This window comes from Mus musculus, chromosome 10 (genome assembly GCF_000001635.26).
Source record: "Mus musculus strain C57BL/6J chromosome 10, GRCm38.p6 C57BL/6J".
Taxonomy (NCBI): Eukaryota; Metazoa; Chordata; class Mammalia; order Rodentia; family Muridae; genus Mus; species Mus musculus.
In genome coordinates, this window is record NC_000076.6 from 41,469,612 (window position 1) to 41,487,168 (window position 17,557).

Genomic DNA, 17,557 nt, shown 5'->3' on the forward strand with positions numbered 1-17,557 from the left:
TTTCTAAATTTCAGCCTAAACTTCCTCATGAGATCTAAGGAAACCCTTGGTCCTTGCTTTTGTAAATAGGAATAACCCTAACCCTGAAATCTCCCCTGCCTGCCTCGCTTGGACTCTTAGGCAGGAGTGACCTCCGAATGGAGCTGCCGTCACTAATCATCACTGTAATCGCCCTGTTTCAAAGTCATTGCCCTGACTACGCAGGAGGAGTTTGCCTGGCAGGCTGTTCTCACCTGACTTGTCCCACACTAGACAAATCTTTAAACTAAAGCTCATTCAACTAGGTTTTTGATAAAATGGAGGAACCCAACTGCATTTCCATAATATCATCAAAGGATCGTGGCTCTTTGAAAAGTGACATATGGGAAGAAGAAAAGAACACTCATGGGACAGAGAAATTCTGTGTCCTGGAACATGGATTTATTATTTTGAGTCTTAGTAACTGTAATAGAACCCTTTGTGAATTTGAAAATGATTTCCCAACAAGTCAGATTCTCATACAGGTCAGACTGGGCTCCATGTTCTGATCCGCGTTGTCTCCACCTCCAAGTTCTGGCATTACAAGTGTGCTACACAGCCGGGCATGGTGGTGCACGCCTTTAATCCCAACACTCGGGAGGCAGAGGCAGGCGGATTTCTGAGTTCCAGGCCAGCCTGGTCTACAAAGTGAGTTCCAGGACAGCCAGGGCTACGCAGAGAAACCCTGTCTCGAAAAAACAAACAAATAAATAAACATACAAAACAAGTGTGCTACACCATACCTGGCCAACTCCATATTACTCTGTCCCTGTTTAATGAAAAGTTAGACTAAAACGTTATTGCTTAAAATTAGAGAAAGCTACATTTTTAAAAATTACATGATAAAGTGATTTTTGGTCTGGAAAAATATTTCCTGTAACTGTGCTTGAAGAGCAAAAGGAGATGTGGGAAGAATGGGTCCCTTGTTATGGAAGGACCTGTGAAATCATCCTCTGACCTCCAAAGAAAGGGCTGCATAGAGAGCCACACCTTCAAATAGCCACTCCTTGGCCCAAGCAAATATAGACCACCACATTCTACTCCCTGGCCCCCATTGGCTTGTTGAAACATGAGTCTACGGGGGCCATAGCTAAGCATAACATAATGAAAAATATTTAGTCCATCTTCTAAAGACACCATAGTCTACAGCAGTCTCAACAATGTTAAAAATCTAAAGTTCAAAGTCTCTTTTGAGATTAATCCAGTCACTTTACTGTAACCTCAAAGCAGGTCAGGAAATGAGCTGAGCAAACTCCAAACTCTGCATTTGCATATCTGATACCAAGGCAGTATTCAGATCTCCAACTCCTTTTACATCTTTGTTGACTGCAATAAACTTCTTTCTCCTGGAACCAGTGTTCCACTTTCTGTTGGCAGCTTTCCTCAGCAGATATCCTATGGCTCTGGATTTCTCGAACATCTTGATCTTGGGGTCTCCAAGGCAACCTTAACGTTACACCTTCTTGTTCCAATGTCTGGAATCTACACATGATCTGGACTCCTCCAAAGGGCTGGCGTCACTTCTCCAGCTCTGCCCTCTGAGGCTCTGGTTGATTCCACTCCACTGCTGCTGCTGTTCTTGGTGATCATGCCATGGCATCTCCAATACACTGGGGGCTTCCACTGAAATTGGGCTTTACCATTAGGCTCTCTTCGTGCTGCCAAACCTCAACTTCTTTGCATGATTCCTTCAGTCCTAGGCCACCAACTACAACTGAGGCTGCACTTTCACTAATGGCCTTCACAGTACCAAGCCTCAGCTGCTCTTCATGACCCCTTCATATCTTCACAACCAGTACCTACTGGGTGACTGTTACACATTACAAAGTCCAGCTGCAGCACGAGGTACAATCTTGACCATTTCTGGAACACAGATTATTTGTGCTCTCAGGAAACACTTGCCAGATTTCACCTCAGTGATGCTGGTCTCTTCTTCTTCTTCTTTTTTTTTTTTTTTGGTTTTTCGAGACAAGGTTTCTCTGTATAGTCCTGGCTGTCCTGGAGCTCACTTTGTAGACCAGGCTGGCATCGAACTCAGAAATCCGACTGCCTCTGCCTCCCGAGTGCTGGGATTAAAGGCATGTGCCACCACGCCCGGCTGATGCTGGTCTCTTCTTAATCACTGCTAATTTCTTAGCTCTAGCTAACCAGCATCAATTGTCCCAATAGTCCCTTCTACTCTGAACTCTAAAGCCAGAGCTACATGGATGAAGCTCCTGAAGTCTGCTGCTTGTTGGGGCTGGAACATACCCCCCACCCCCTTATTCTATTACCGATTTTCTGTTTTCCAACTCCCTCACTGCCTAAGCTTGGCTGTCCTGAAACTTGCTCTGTAGATTGACCTTGAACTCAGATCTGCATGGCTCTATCTCCTGAATGCTGGGATCAAAGGTATGTATTGTACTGCACACCTGAATTTAAGCTTTTCTCTACGTGGAACTTGTTCTGTACAAGGCTGGCCTTGAATTCAGAAATCTGCTTGTCTCTGTCTCCTGGGATTAAAGGTGTGTGCCACTATGATTGGACGTAAGCTTTTCATGGCCACTGTTCCTCAAGATCAAAAGCCTGTGTCTTGCAGTCTCAGGATCTGGATCCCAAGTGTGCCCTCCATATCTGGATTGTAGTTCACTCCAGATTAAAAGTCCAAACTATTCCTTGTTCAACTGTAAACACAAAAAAAGATAAGTTTAGCTAGGTGGAATCTTGCCCTGAGATCACCACCCACTTAATCTCTTTATCTCCAGGACACGAGACTCAACTCCACTTCACTTCCTGGTGCCCCTTTATTACTTGAACCATACATTTTACATTTTTCCTTTTCATTAAAACATTCTTCATAAGACTAAATCGGAGGGGGAAAAGTCTTTGCTGAGCTCTTTTGAGACTTCCTTTGTCAATGCAATTAAGATAAATCTCTTTACTTTAGTCTCAGGCAGACTCTTCAGATAAGGGCAAAAAGCAGCCACATTCCTCACCAAGATACAGCCTCTAGGCCACATACTGAAATTCTTCTCCACTGAAACCCCCTGGGCCAGGTCTGAACAGTTTAAATCACTCTCAGCAACAAAGTCTTCCTATTCCTTCTAGGATGGCCCATTAAGCCCCACTTAAAGCATTCCACCACTTTCCAAATCCACATTCTTCCAAACAAAAGCATGGCCAGGTCTATCATCAATCCCCCAGTTCCTGGTACCAACTTCTATCTTTGTTAGGGTTTTACTGCTGTGAAGACACCATGACCAAGGCAACTCTTAAGAGGATAACACTTAATTAGGGCTGGCTGACAGGTTCAGAGGTTCAGTCCATTATCATCAAGGCAGGAACATGGCAGCATCCAGGCAGGCACAGTGCAAGAGGAGGTGAGAGTTCTACATCTTCATTTGAAGGCCACTAGGAGAAGACTGGCTCCCACGTGGTTAGGAGGAGGGTCTTAAAGCCCACGCCCACAGTGACACACTTCCTCCAACAAGGCCACATCTTCAAAGTAGTGCCACTCCCTGGACCAGACATATTTAAACCACCGCACAGAGGGAGAGGTGTGGAGAGGAGTGGGGAGAAAAAAGGCAGGCAGGTTTATTTCAGATTCACCCAGTTGTAGAGAGGAGCAATTACTTAGTTTTTATGGGGATTCCCTGCCCTACCCTTCCCATTCCCCCGTTGTTTGTGATGGGGTCTCCTGTAGCTTAGGCTGGCCCTTGTTATGTAATGGAGTATGGCCTTGAACTTGGCTCCTCCTGCTTCCATCTCCTGAGTGCTAGTGTTACAAATAGAAGCAACCACATCCGGTTTTCATATGATGCTGGGTATTAAACCAGGGCTTCTTGCATGCCAGGCAAGACTACCAACTGAACTACATCCTCAGCCCAGGAGTGATTTCTTGCTTGCACACAGGCAAGCAAGCAGGCAGGCACGCATGCACATACCCATGTGTGCATGCATACCCTCTGCCCCACATGGGATCTATCACCAAGACCTACCATACCTCAGGCTATCTTTTGAGTCTATCCTGTCTCCATATTCACTGTGTGTTGTGTCCTTCCTTAGTCTTTTCCATGGGTTCTGAGTCATGGTTTCTAATTCCCTTGCCTGGCCCCTTTCTCTAATAGAAAGCTGTATTTTTTACCATTGTCCCCTTAGCAACATACAGAATGCCTTGCTAAATGGATAGATTATATTATTTTAATTATGACTTCAACTTCTTCTGCAATTCCCCTCTGCACCTAGAATAAAATCCCCAGCCCAGCTTCCTCTTGGGCCCTTCTTCTACATTCTCACTTCCGGCCACACTGGGTTACCTCTCTATTGGCCAATACACACCCCACTCATTCTGCCTGCAGCTCAGGGGCGGGTGGTTCCTCAGCCAGGAAAGTTGTTCAAACCATTCAAGTCAAAATTATGGGAAGCTCTTCCAGACCCTCTAATCTTAACCAGTCAGCATCTCATAACTGAGACATGCGACACCTTTGGTTCTGGGTCTATTTTACATTGGGAACTGTGGCTTTCTGGGTTGTACTGACTCTAGGCCAGGCCCATCAGAGCTGAAGGTTCTGAGCTTCAGATTCAAGACCATATCATAGACTGACTTACAGACAGATGTCTTCTGTGGTATTAGAAAGTTTCTTTTCTGGCCCTACGCCCAGGAGATCAGAGGTTAGGAGGTAAGATAAGGAAATAAAAATAGCTTTGCAGAAAGACAGAACTTGGTCTGAGACACACACACACACACACACACACACACACACACACACACACACACAAAGAGGATCCTGTCCTTAGTGCCTCGAGACTTTAAACTAAGCGGCTGCTAGTGTAATGTTTTCCAAACCCATTAGAATGGGGCTCTTTGAAAATTGAATTTTCATGTGTGGGACATTTATTTTATTTAATCCAACATGAACTATAGTCAGTATGACTAGGCCAACTACTTTTAGCTCACATAAATACACAACTTCGGGTCATAACTCAAGATCCTAATAAGGGAAAAAATGCTTGTTTTACTCTGTACATTTCTGAGAATCGGCAACACGGAATAAAAAGGCCCCAGACCTGAAACTAGCTAAGGAAGTTGGGTCATTCAAAATGCTTCCATTTAGAGACCAGGAGACTGAGGTGTGTGTGCTGGTGGTGACTTTGAGACACAGTAGGCCTGGTACAGAAATCTGACAGAGAGACAGACAGACAGACAGACAGACCTTCTGGAGTCCTGAAGCTCTGTGGCTCTAAGGTGGGTCTTTAACTAGCAGCAAGGAAAGCTGGAAATCAGCAGGTTTTTAAGAGCTGAGGAACTCGTTCTGTGATCCTTTTAAAAGGCAGCCTTCACAGCCTTTAAATTTGTTGCTCATAGAGCCACACAACCCTGTTTGGCTACAACTGAAAGTCTCTGGGGGAACCTGGGTCTTTGTAAACAAGACACAGTAAGTTGCTGTAGTCCATCTGCTAATAAAAGGGAGAGGCATGATCCTGAAAGCCGGAAGCCCATCTCTACTGGGCTTTTTAGAACATTTTTTACACTGTGTGTTTAAGTATGGGTGTGTATGACATTCTGCAAATTTGTTCCAAGCAAAATGATGTCACTCTCAGGAACACAAGTGGGCCCAGCTCAAAGGCTTCCTGGCTTCCAAAGTGTGTGGCCTGGCTGGATTGTTGGCCTCTCCTGGCAGAGGGCTGGCATTTCCTCTTGCTTCTCTCTCTGCCTTCTTATCAGCTGCAGCTGTGTGTGTTTAGAGCTCAGGACTTACTGGGTACCCCAGTATATCTGGACAAAATGCAAAATGATTTATTCAAACACAAACCCAAAAAGATAGCCACTGGACCTTGGCTTTTGTTGGTCCCTGGACCTCAAGAAGAGAGATGTAGCCATTTTTTCCTAGGTTAAGCACTTCTGGGGTAGCGATTTTACTTCCTCATGATGTCAAACCTTATTTCAGTCCCGTGGTTTAACAGTGGTAGGTTGGGATCCAGAAAGGCCTGGGGCTGATAGCATCCATGCCACTGGCTGGTGAACATGTGCAGTCATGAAGCCTCATTGACATTTCAGTAAAATAGGTTTTGTTAATGCTCATGCAATAAATGAGAACTGCTGTTTTATTAACTTTAAAGCTGCTTGATTTTGAACAATTCCTTTCATGCTACAATTTCTTAACAGGAAATACTAAGAATTTGATTCCAAAGTTCCCTAGCATTGTCTGAGTCTTGACTTTAGTTCTGCACATTGAAGTTTTATCCTCTCCCACATACCCTTACCATCCTGTTTTTCTTAGTTGAAAACACACACACACACACACACCTGGTTGTGTGTGTACCTGGTTGAAAGATGTGGACCAGGACTTTAAGCTTTGTCTTTAGCCTGAGCCTGGGAGCCAGCCGACCTGTCCCAGGAGAGATGGACCCCCGCAACTGGATCGCCTGTGGCGCCAGGGGTGTGAATTTATCGGTGGGAGAGGTGAAGAGAGCTCAGACATCTGGCGCCACTCTCGGTTCTTGCAGCTTCAATAAACTTCTTGCCGGAGGCCTGCGCCCGCTCGGCCAGCTCTTGGAAGTGGCCTACAGCGTGGGTACCACCGGGGCGGACTCAGGCACGGTCACTCAAGTCTCTGCTCTCCCTGTCCCTGCCTGGCCAGACCGTTTGGAGGCCCCCAGCAGCCCCTGGTGTAGGCAGAACCACGCCCTACAGCACCACCCGGCAGGCGTGGGCGGGACCCAGGCTGTCCCCAGAGGAGGACTGCGGAGTACGGAGGTTCGGAGTAAGTCTTCCTCTGTGCTCTGCGCTGGCGCTGCGGTCCAAACTCTTTGGAACTCCCCGGTTTCTGCCACCAGGCATCTCTTGCTTTCCCTGCGCCACCCCTTCCTCTGCCCCTAGGCCTGGGACACCCTTCCGACAGGAAGCGGCTCTTCCAGCCCCAGAAACGCTGGTAAGTAATCCAGCGATGCCTGCTGTGCGTCCTCCTGCTCGCTGGGCTGGGGGTGAGGATAAGGAAGGGGGTGGGGAGCGCTTCCGGGGAAATGGGGTAGGGAGCCACGCCTGGCTGGTTTGGCGGGTCCTCTTGCCGGCCCTACCCAGATGAGCGCCTTTGTGCAGATTTTGCTGTCTAGAGTATTGGGAGCTCTCACCCCCGCTGCTCAAGGTCCAGCTCTCCATCCCTTTAGACGCTCCACCAATGGCACATCCTTTGTGCTTGTTTCCAGTCTGGGTACCTCTTTTATTTCCTTTAGCAGAGGTCGCTCCAACCCCCAGTCTCCCACTTCCAAGAGGGACTCCTGTCCTTTCTGAAGATCTATCCACTCTTGTCCTAGTGACCCCCTAGGGCAACCTTTGCCTCCTCCTACTACGCGGGCAATGAAGGGGCTGCTGGGGGATGATAGATCGGCCCACAACCCCCCCACCCCACCACCTAGTTGCCTCTCCCACCGAGAGCAACCCATCCCCCCATACTCTTCATCTCTTCCGGTGGCAGCGTGAGAAAGCCCTCCAAGAGCCCTTAAGCTGCGTGTGGGCTGGAGGGAAGGAAAGGGGTACAAAGAGAGGCCTTGTCTCCAGAGATTCCTGGGAGAGCACAGAGGAACGCCGTGGGAGTGAGGCTAGGGGTCGATTAGATGTGAGGGTCTGCGGAAGGGGTTGCTAACCCCACTCCTTCCCACAGCCCGTTGGAGCAGCGACGCAATCTCTTCTCAGGGGAAGTGTTTTGACCACAGTGAGTCAGAAGGTCTGTCATGCAGACAACAGTCACAACATTCTCAGGCTATTTGTGAGGGTAGTTTGGGTGGCTGAGAAGTGGAATCTACACAGGCAGTGTTGCCCCTTGTCAGGAGGCAAGCACGTGGAAAAGAACTTTGCCTTTGGGGAGAGGCACATCCTACAACCAGCGTGGCACTAAGTTCGCCAAAGGGCGCTGGCGAACAGAGACTTAGGAAGAAATGGGTGTGTGTCTGTGAGGCAGCCGCAGTTGAACTGGGGTGTTAGTTCCTGCTGTCTACAAGAAGGGAAACCTCCGCCCCCACCCCACCCCTGGCAGCCCGCTGAGAAACTCCCCCGTGTCCTACTTACAGGTCCTAGGGAACGCCCACTACAATTTCTTGTCCCCTGGGCCTCGGAGATCGCATATGAAAGCTGCCATGACACTGGTCGACAGGAGGCTCCCTTAGCATCCTTGTGCCCAGGACTACTGTGTTTTCATTTCTAAATTTGGCGAATTTCACTTTATAAGAGATAGCTGCTGTCTCAGAAGGGGTCGGGGGTGTGGATCATGGCCTGGGAGTGGACTGGAAGCAGAACCAATCAGAGGTGGACCCTGAGCTCCCTTGTGACAACGGCCTGCGCTGCTGGCTCCTCCCCCTTTCTTTTCCCTCCCTCCAATCTTGCCTTCTCTTTTTTTTCCCACAGACACTGGGTTTTCTCCCAGCTGCTCCTGCTGTCAACAGGGGCCCTACATGGCATCACCCGCCTCCACCAACCCAGCACATGACCACTTTGAGACCTTTGTGCAGGCACAGCTGTGCCAGGATGTACTGAGTAGCTTTCAGGGGCTCTGTAGAGCCCTGGGAGTGGAGTCTGGTGGGGGATTGTCCCAGTACCACAAGATCAAGGCCCAGCTCAACTACTGGAGTGCCAAGTCACTGTGGGCCAAGTTGGACAAGAGAGCGAGCCAGCCTGTGTACCAGCAAGGCCAGGCCTGTACCAACACCAAGGTAGATATGTAGAGTCTGGGAGTGGTGTGAGCATCAGGGGAGACAGAAGGAGACAGGATGCTACATACCCCCCCACCCCCACCCCCCACCCCGGTGTGTGTGTGTGCTTGCAGTGTCTCGTGGTAGGTGCCGGGCCTTGCGGACTTCGGGCTGCTGTGGAGTTGGCACTGTTAGGTGCCCGAGTGGTACTTGTGGAAAAGCGTATCAAGTTCTCTAGGCACAATGTGCTCCATCTCTGGCCCTTCACCATCCATGACCTTCGGGCACTTGGGGCCAAGAAGTTCTACGGGCGCTTCTGTACTGGCACCCTGGACCATATCAGTAAGAACTTCATGTTGGCCCTCGGGTTGGTGTGCCCAAGTCTAGAGAAGGGAGACTGCAGGGTCAGGCAAAAGCCAGGGTGAACAGGCGTCACTGTAACCAGGAGACCTTTAAGAACCGGATCTGACATCTGTAAAACGGACAGTGGTTTTTCTTATCCAAGTAGTAACCCTGCCTGGTTTCTGAGCTCCAATGTTATCAGGTTTTCAGAGTTGTGTGGTCACAGATGGGCTCAGTGGTCTCTTAGCCTCCTGTAGCTCTGAACAGAAGCACAGTAGAGCGAGAGAAGGCGTGAGTCCATTCCTAACGCCGCCGCCTCACTTCCAGGCATCCGACAGCTTCAGCTGCTTCTACTGAAGGTGGCCTTACTGTTGGGGGTGGAGATTCACTGGGGCGTCAAATTCACTGGCCTCCAGCCCCCTCCCAGAAAAGGTGAGTGTTTCTGAGATCTCCTATCCACCAAAGAGAGAACCCTACAAGATGCTAAGGGAGGTCTGGGTGGGAGTCAGCTGACTCCTTCCTGACAGTGAAGTCTGGGCAGCCCTAGCCTCAGGCAGCGAGTCTGAGGGAAAAGCAAGGTAGGCAGAGTATGGCCTTCCTTACCTGCCTGCCTTGGCAGCCAGGAGGTGTGATCTGATAAACTACTTTCCAGGGTGTTGAGTCCTTTACGAATTTATTTTGTTTCTCTAGCCTGACCTGGGAGAGTGTAGGGCCCCTCTGACCTCTACACCTTTGTGGCTCTCATGCTCTCTGTCTCAGGGAGTGGCTGGCGTGCTCAGCTCCAGCCCAACCCCCCAGCCCAACTGGCCAGCTATGAGTTTGATGTCCTCATCTCAGCTGCAGGAGGCAAATTTGTCCCTGAAGGTGAGTGGCCCTTTTCCTCATAGATGGATGATAGCTGGATGATAGTTAGATGGAAGCCAGCATCCTAGGCTCCCCGGAGCCTTCCTAGAAGTATTACCCCACCTTCCCCCCACTACTAGGCTTCACTATACGAGAGATGCGTGGCAAACTGGCCATTGGCATCACAGCCAACTTTGTGAATGGGCGCACGGTGGAGGAGACACAGGTGCCGGAGATCAGTGGTGTAGCTCGAATCTACAACCAAAAATTCTTCCAGAGCCTGCTCAAAGCCACAGGTCAGGGCCCACCCTCAAAAGGCCTTCCCTTCTCTTCCCTTTACTGTGGGATGTTTCCCACTTGCCTCTCAGACCTGGGATGGCTCCAAGGAACCTCACTTTTGTCCATCCTTGGTGGTCTCAACAGCAAAAGAGGAAGAACTGTCCTCCAGGGACCAAGTAGCTGCTCGCTTGGCATGAAAGACCCTGGGACTCTTAAATGCCTGGCCTTAAATGCCTTTGCTTTCTGCTCCTTCATGCTGGAGAGTAAGAATGATGTACATTGCAAATGTATGTTCAAGAGGATGCCATGTTTACTTTGGCTTTATACTGCTACTATGTGACTAAGTGATACAGGCCTCCCAGCTGTCATTCCACCTGGCTTCCCCTCTTGCCTCTGGGGCCAGGACAGATGGCCCTTTGTGCCAGCAGCTCTGTGAGGGACACTCAGCCATGGCGTGGGTGCTTAAGGAGGTGATGTTTGCAGTATCACTGAAGACTCACCTCCGGTCCTCTGCTCTGCCCCACCAGGTATTGATCTGGAGAACATTGTATACTACAAAGACGAGACCCACTACTTTGTGATGACAGCCAAGAAGCAGTGCCTGCTGAGGCTGGGGGTGCTGCGCCAGGTAGGCCCTGTGCCCAGGAGGGAGGAGGGAGGAAGGAAGAGAGGAAGGAGGCCGGGCTGGGCACAGTCTACCCCAGTTATGGACGGACCCCATCCTCTCCGGCCTCCAGCAGGCAGTAGCTCCATGTAACAAGCTCTTGCTCCCTGAATGTAGGTGGCAGTAGGAATCCTCGTCTGGGCTAAATTTACAGACCTGGTACTACTCTAACTCCAGGACTGAGAGAGTGTTTATCTCTTTTCCTCTTGCTGGCTGTTAGTTCCCAGGGCTTAGCCTGGTACCTGATGAGTAGTTACGAACCTACTATGGACTCACTGAATGGATGAAATAGATGCATGCCTTTCTTACGTGTACTAAGTACTATGCTGAGTACTATGTACTTGTACACTTAGTACTATACTAAGTACTATGCTGAGAGCTTATAAGTACGTTATAAGTTGTGTGTTGTTTGTAAATGCTGAACAAACGGAGGCTTTGATGAGATCAGGACAAAATCTATGACAGCAATGACATTGGGCTTCCTGGAAGAGCAGGGCTTGAGATCCTCCGAAGTAGGGTGAGAATTGAGGAGGGAATTTGAATATGAGAATCAGGCTGCTAGAATTCTATGCCCAGCCTTGCTTTCGGTTGTTATGTAGTCTATCTAGTCAGCCTCTCCCGGTCCTAGGTCAGTCCTCTGTAAAAGGGTGAAGCTGAGCGTGTGACTCTCCTCTCAGAGGGCTCCTCGGGCTCTTATCTTTCCGCCGCATAGGACTTGTCAGAGACTGATCAGCTGCTGGGCAAAGCTAATGTGGTACCGGAGGCTCTGCAGCGCTTTGCCAGAGCAGCGGCTGACTTCGCCACACATGGCAAGCTTGGGAAACTGGAGTTTGCTCAGGATGCACGCGGGCGGCCTGATGTGGCGGCCTTCGACTTCACAAGCATGATGCGGGCAGAGAGTTCCGCTCGTGTCCAAGAAAAGCATGGTGCTCGCCTACTGCTGGGGCTGGTGGGGGACTGCCTAGTGGAGGTGAGCATATGGGTCCCACAGTTCAGGAGGGAGCGCTCTTATTGGGGGCGGGGCATGTTGTGGGAGGAGCTTAGGGGCTGCTTGGTGGAAGGAAAAGCTGTGTGGGGTGGAAAAGGGTCTTCCCCACCGCAGATATCAGGGCTTTGGACATACTCATTGGATTCTTATTGATTGGCTTCTATTCCTCCTACCCTGTAGCCCTTCTGGCCTCTGGGCACTGGAGTAGCCCGAGGCTTCTTGGCAGCCTTCGATGCAGCCTGGATGGTGAAGCGGTGGGCAGAGGGCGCTGGGCCGCTAGAGGTGTTGGCTGAACGGTGAGGCCGGGGCTCAGAGACTAGTCAGTACTGGTAGGGAAGACATGATTCGGGACACGGGTCAGGAAGAGGGGGCAGGAGATGCTGAAGGTAGGGATGGAGGCACGGGACTACAGGAAAGCCCTGCAGTTGCTCAGGGGTGGGTGCTGACAGCTCCCTTCGTGTCTGTGCACTGCCTTCCACCACCACCAATAGCGAGAGCTTGTACCAGCTTCTGTCACAAACATCCCCCGAGAATATGCATCGAAATGTAGCCCAGTATGGGTTGGACCCTGCCACCCGATACCCCAACCTGAACCTCCGGGCTGTAACCCCCAATCAGGTCAGACTCTCTACCCTACCCTCCCGCCCATCTTCCCAGATCACCTCCCTTTCCCATGCCAGGTCTTCCCTCCTTAGCTGCTGTCCCAGCAGGGGGTCAGCCCTACCACAGCAGGCTCCTCCCTGGGGGCTGAAGGGGTAGGTGGTCCGCTGCCTTGAGACTGAGAGGAAGCTACCTCAGGTACAGGACCTCTATGATATGATGGACAAGGAGCATGCTCAGAGGAAGAGTGACGAGCCGGATTCCAGGAAGACAACCACAGGTGAACAGGCTTGCACGGGCTAGCGAAGCATCTTCTGCATGCAGCAGGGCTCTAGGGTAGTGGTTTGTACCCCTGTGCTGTGTTCTACTGGCAGTGCTGAGTAGCCACAGCCGTGCTCTGCAGTGCCAGCGCTTCTGCCAACCCCTTCCTGCGGCCATGGGTGTAAACCCAGACTACCTGTTCTGTGAGCCTCTGAGCTTCGCTGCCCTTCTGTTTCCCCTCCCCTGGCTTTTATGGAGCAAGGGTTTAGAATGGGGAAGGAGGCCAGCAGCAGGCGTGTGGGCCTTGGGCACAGCATGGCTCTGCTCCCCTAGGGTCCGCAGGCACGGAGGAGCTTCTGCACTGGTGCCAGGAGCAGACAGCTGGCTTTCCTGGAGTCCATGTCACTGACTTTTCTTCCTCGTGGGCTGATGGGCTAGCTCTGTGTGCCCTGGTACACCACCTACAGCCTGGCCTGCTGTGAGTCCTGCCTCTCTCCCGGGCCCAGCCCTCCCTGTCACTGCTTGGTAAGAAGATGCTGGGCAGGAGTTGGCAGCCCAGCGAGTCCCAGCTCCACCTGTCCCTAGAGTTGGTAATCCAGTCTGGCTCTGCTCAGCAGCCCAGCAAGGCTTTACAGAGTCTAATGCATCCAGATAGAGAAGTCAGAAGCTGTGGAAGACTGGGAGTGGAGTGCAGGGGTAGAGCATACTTGCTTAGCGTGAGTGAAACCTCAGTTCAGTCCAACACACACACACACATTGCTGCTAGTTGTGGTGTTGTGCAACTATAATCAAAGCACTTGAGAAGCAGAAGCAGGAGAATCACTGTAAATTTGAGGCCAACCCTAACTACATAGCACCAGTTCGGCTCTCCCAGAACCCCCACTCATCTTCCCAAATGAACTCCCTTCCCCAACCAGGCCTTCCTTGCTGCTCCTGGGGGTTAGTCCTGCCACAGGAGGGCCTGTCCCTGTGGGTTAAAGGGCTGAGGGGTCAGACATGTGGCCAAGGAGCCTGTGCAAAGGAAGTGATGAGTGGGGAACAAAACACCACACACAATGACATGGAGGCAGGCAACCACCAACAGACAACCTTCATGCGCTCACTCACCCCTTTGCTCCTCCTGTGGAGTCAGGCTAGTGTCTCAGTGGCATTTCATCTGATGCCCCGCAGGGAACCCTCGGAGCTGCAGGGCATGGGAGCTCTAGAAGCCACTACCTGGGCACTGAGGGTGGCAGAACATGAGCTAGGCATCACACCAGTGTTGTCTGCACAGGCAGTCATGGCTGGCAGTGACCCACTGGGTCTCATTGCCTACCTCAGCCACTTCCACAGTGCCTTCAAGAACACGAGCCACAGCTCAGGTGAGTTGGAGGGTAGGTGGGCAGGAAGGGGGTGGAGGGCAGCTATGTAAAGGCCCCAGTGCTGACAGCTGGACTCTGTCTGCAGGCCTTGTCAGCCAGCCCTCTGGAACCCCCAGTGCTATACTTTTCCTTGGCAAACTCCAGAGGAGCCTACAACGGACCCGCGCCAAGGTGAGAAGACTGAGCAGGGTTGAGGCTGAAGAAGGGATGCCCAGTGAGGTTCCAGGGACGATAGAGAATACACTCTGAGGAGAGGGGAGAGCTGGGCTTAGGTTATCTTCACAGTCACAGGACCTGTTGTGGGACCACAGGGAGGTGCTGGTGACCAGGACCTCCCTTGCAGGTAAATGCAGACAGGGTAGGAGAGTCCAGCACTGTTTCTCTGCTCTGTCCTACCTCCTCTGTGCCCTGCCCTCCGTTGCCGGCTCTACAGGTCCTGCTCCTGTCTCCCTGTCTAGTCTTACTCCCTACCCTGCCAGGCTTCCCTTTCTGTACACATCTACTCCCCTGCTACCCGAGCATCACCTCCTTAGGTAGACGAGGAGACTCCGAGCACTGAGGAGCCGCCTGTCTCCGAGCCCAGTATGTCTCCAAACACTCCAGAGCTCTCTGAACACCAGGAGGTAGGTCCAGGGCCCAGCCTGCAAACACGCCTGAGAGGGTGGGAAAGGGCTACGTGAGAATGTTAGACCTGGGCAGTTGGCTTTGGATCTGGCTGACCCTCTGTCCTGGGGCTCTGTGCAGGCTGGGGCAGAGGAGCTGTGTGAACTCTGTGGGAAACATCTGTACATCCTAGAACGCTTCTGTGTGGATGGCCATTTCTTTCACCGGAGCTGCTTCTGCTGCCATACCTGTGAGGCCACATTGTGGCCAGGTGGCTATGGGCAACATCCAGGAGATGGTAAGTGGGCCTGGGAGATGCTACAGGGGACTTGGGGCTTTCTTGGAGACAAGGGGGTGGGGAGGGAGAGGGAGACTGGACAATAGGTAGAAACAGCCCCCTCCAAAGCTTTACGTGTGGAGTCCTAAGAAATCTACTGTAAGCCTCCACCTTCCCTCTGAGTGTCGAGCAGTGGACCTAATGTCTTCTACCCTTCCCAGGACATTTCTACTGTCTCCAGCACCTACCCCAGGAGGACCAAAAGGAGGCTGACAACAATGGAAGTCTGGAGAGCCAGGTTAAAACAAAACTCTGTGTGATGGGATGTGGGAAGAGGCAGGTGTCCCCAGATCAGTGGGCTTTGCAGGCAGTAAATGAATGCTGTCCTCCACTGAAGGACACTTGTCACCAGAGCTGCCTGACAGTGTCTACTAGGTGGGGTCCATGACCTTACCATATGGTGGGCTTTCCAGGAGCTCCCAACACCAGGAGACAGCAACATGCAGCCAGACCCCTCCTCTCCTCCTGTGACGAGGGTCAGCCCTGTCCCAAGCCCCAGCCAGCCTGCACGTCGGCTGATCCGGCTCTCCAGTTTAGAACGCCTACGGCTGTCCTCCCTGAATATCATCCCTGACTCAGGAGCGGAGCCTCCTCCCAAACCCCCAAGGAGCTGCTCAGACTTGGCCCGAGAATCCCTGAAGAGCAGCTTTGTGGGCTGGGGTGTGCCAGTCCAAGCACCACAAGGTAGGTGCTCTTCCTACAGATGTGCTCTTCTCGGAGGCTTCGGGCAGGATGGGCACTAGAATTTTTGCCACAGGGATTCTGGGAAATAAAAACAGAGGTCCCTGGACTTCCAACCCATACCTCCCTCTCCTCTGCTAAGTTCCTGAAGCCATAGAGAAAGGGGATGATGAGGAGGAGGAAGAGGAAGAAGAGGAGGAGGAGGAGGAGCCACTGCCACCTTTGGAGCCAGAGTTGGAGCAGGTGAGTAGCAGGAACCCATGATCGATCTATCTCATGACTCTGTGTGAGCCTGGAGGCATCTGGCAGGTATTTCACGCCCTGACTACAGAAACACCAAGAGCAGGCACCCTCCTCTCTAATGTCTTCTCACAGTCTCACAAGTTTGCCTCTAAGTCTTTATCAGGGTTATCAGAATTTACCACTTTCCATCCCAGTTTTTCACCCTTCCAGTTTCCTCCATTCTTAACCATGGGCCAGACCTTATTGCTGACTGGCCCAACCTTCCCACAGACTCTGCTGACCTTGGCCAAGAACCCAGGTGCCATGACTAAGTACCCAACGTGGCGTCGAACCCTCATGCGCCGTGCCAAAGAGGAGGAGATGAAGAGGTTTTGCAAGGCCCAGGTGAGCCCCGGGCAAGCCCCAGGCACCAGAGTTCTGAAAGGGTCAGTTATCTGAGCTCAGAGCACATTCAGTGCTCTGCTCCTGAGCAGTAAATCAGTGCTCTGCTCCTGAGCAATCAATCCGGCGTGTCCTGCCTTACAACCCACAGGCCATCCAGCGAAGACTGAACGAGATTGAGGCCACTATGCGGGAGCTGGAGGCCGAAGGCACGAAGCTGGAGCTGGCCTTGAGGAAAGAGAGTAGTGAGTAATGTCATTCGGGAGTGACATGCGAGCACACACACCGTCTCTCTGTGACATGCTAGCACATACCATCTCTCTGGTTCAGGAGTGACATGCTAGCACACACTGTCTCTCTGGCTCCCGACAACGTGGTCAGCCCTCAGCAAACCTGGGGACCAGTGGATGTGTACACAGCTGACTCCAATGATGGCCTATTGTCCCTGGGTCCTGCCACCCTGTGACCCCTCCCATCCCTTTCCCATCTTCTCAGGCTCTCCAGAACAGCAGAAGAAACTCTGGCTGGATCAGCTGCTACGGCTCATTCAGAAGAAGAACAGCCTAGTGACTGAAGAGGCCGAGCTCATGATCACGTAAGGCCGGGGGTGGGGTGGGGGGGGTGGAGGTAGGGGGGTGGCGACATGGCATGGGAGCCAGGTCCCATCCCTGTGAGTGCCCTGCCAAGCTGTGCATCTGCTGTCTCTCGTTTCCACAGGGTGCAGGAGCTGGATCTGGAAGAGAAGCAGCGGCAGCTAGACCACGAGTTGCGGGGCTACATGAATCGGGAAGGTCTGTGGGCTACCTCATGACCTTGGATACTGACCAAGGAACACAGTCCTCTGGCCAGGTTCCTGTGGTCTAAGCTTCATCTCCTTTTAGAAACTATGAAGACAGAGGCCGACCTGCAGTCTGAGAACCAGGTCCTAAGGAAGCTGTTGGAGGTGGTGAACCAGCGGGATGCTCTGATCCAATTCCAGGAGGAACGGAGGCTCAGAGAGATGCCTGCATAGATGGGAGCCCAGGGCTAGAAGATGATGGTTAGCTGCCTCCCTGCCCCGTAAGCAAGACACCATCACAAGGGCTGTACCTCCGCCATCTGGACTGCTTAGTCAGAGGCTTCGTTGTTTACAATAAAAGGATTATGACCATGAACAGGGTTTATGCTCTGTGCTGGCAGGAGACGGGAGTGTGCAAAAAAGGCAAGTGAGAGGCCAACGCTCTAAAGCCACACAGTGACAAGGCCACTGACCTTCAGTTCCCATCATGCCTCTGCAAGGAACAAGGTAGAGC

At 51.7% G+C, this 17,557-nt stretch overlaps 1 protein-coding gene and 2 long non-coding RNA genes across 13 annotated transcripts; 1 reads left to right on the forward strand and 2 right to left on the reverse strand.

Annotated features, from left to right (window-relative positions):
• Window positions 1-398: 398 nt before the first annotated feature.
• Window positions 399-8,429, reverse strand: Gm51797. Its single transcript, XR_003948996.1, has 2 exons — window positions 8,063-8,429; window positions 399-2,681 (listed from the first exon to the last, which is right to left on the reverse strand). It is a non-coding gene; the product is annotated as a predicted gene, 51797 (long non-coding RNA).
• Window positions 6,249-17,419, forward strand: Mical1 (microtubule associated monooxygenase, calponin and LIM domain containing 1). Of its 11 annotated transcripts, none has more exons than XM_006512570.1 (24): window positions 6,249-6,761; window positions 8,399-8,703; window positions 8,817-9,024; window positions 9,352-9,456; window positions 9,784-9,888; window positions 10,008-10,163; window positions 10,674-10,774; window positions 11,523-11,780; window positions 11,979-12,094; window positions 12,290-12,416; window positions 12,597-12,678; window positions 12,993-13,137; window positions 13,830-14,020; window positions 14,106-14,191; window positions 14,554-14,643; window positions 14,765-14,921; window positions 15,122-15,198; window positions 15,374-15,644; window positions 15,784-15,884; window positions 16,155-16,268; window positions 16,417-16,510; window positions 16,761-16,860; window positions 16,983-17,056; window positions 17,147-17,419. In XM_006512570.1, the coding sequence occupies exons 1-24, from the start codon at window positions 6,332-6,334 to the stop codon at window positions 17,275-17,277; spliced, it is 3,624 nt and encodes a 1,207-aa protein (XP_006512633.1). In that variant the 5' UTR covers window positions 6,249-6,331; the 3' UTR covers window positions 17,278-17,419. The 11 variants fall into 11 exon arrangements, with proteins under 11 accessions (XP_006512633.1, XP_017169310.1, XP_006512637.1 ...); XM_030244926.1 differs by having other exon boundaries at window positions 6,701-6,929; window positions 9,715-9,888; NM_138315.2 differs by having other exon boundaries at window positions 6,703-6,929.
• On the reverse strand, window positions 11,250-12,609 carry Gm51796. Its single transcript, XR_003948995.1, has 2 exons — window positions 12,523-12,609; window positions 11,250-12,124 (listed from the first exon to the last, which is right to left on the reverse strand). It is a non-coding gene; the product is annotated as a predicted gene, 51796 (long non-coding RNA).
• Window positions 17,420-17,557: the final 138 nt, after the last annotated feature.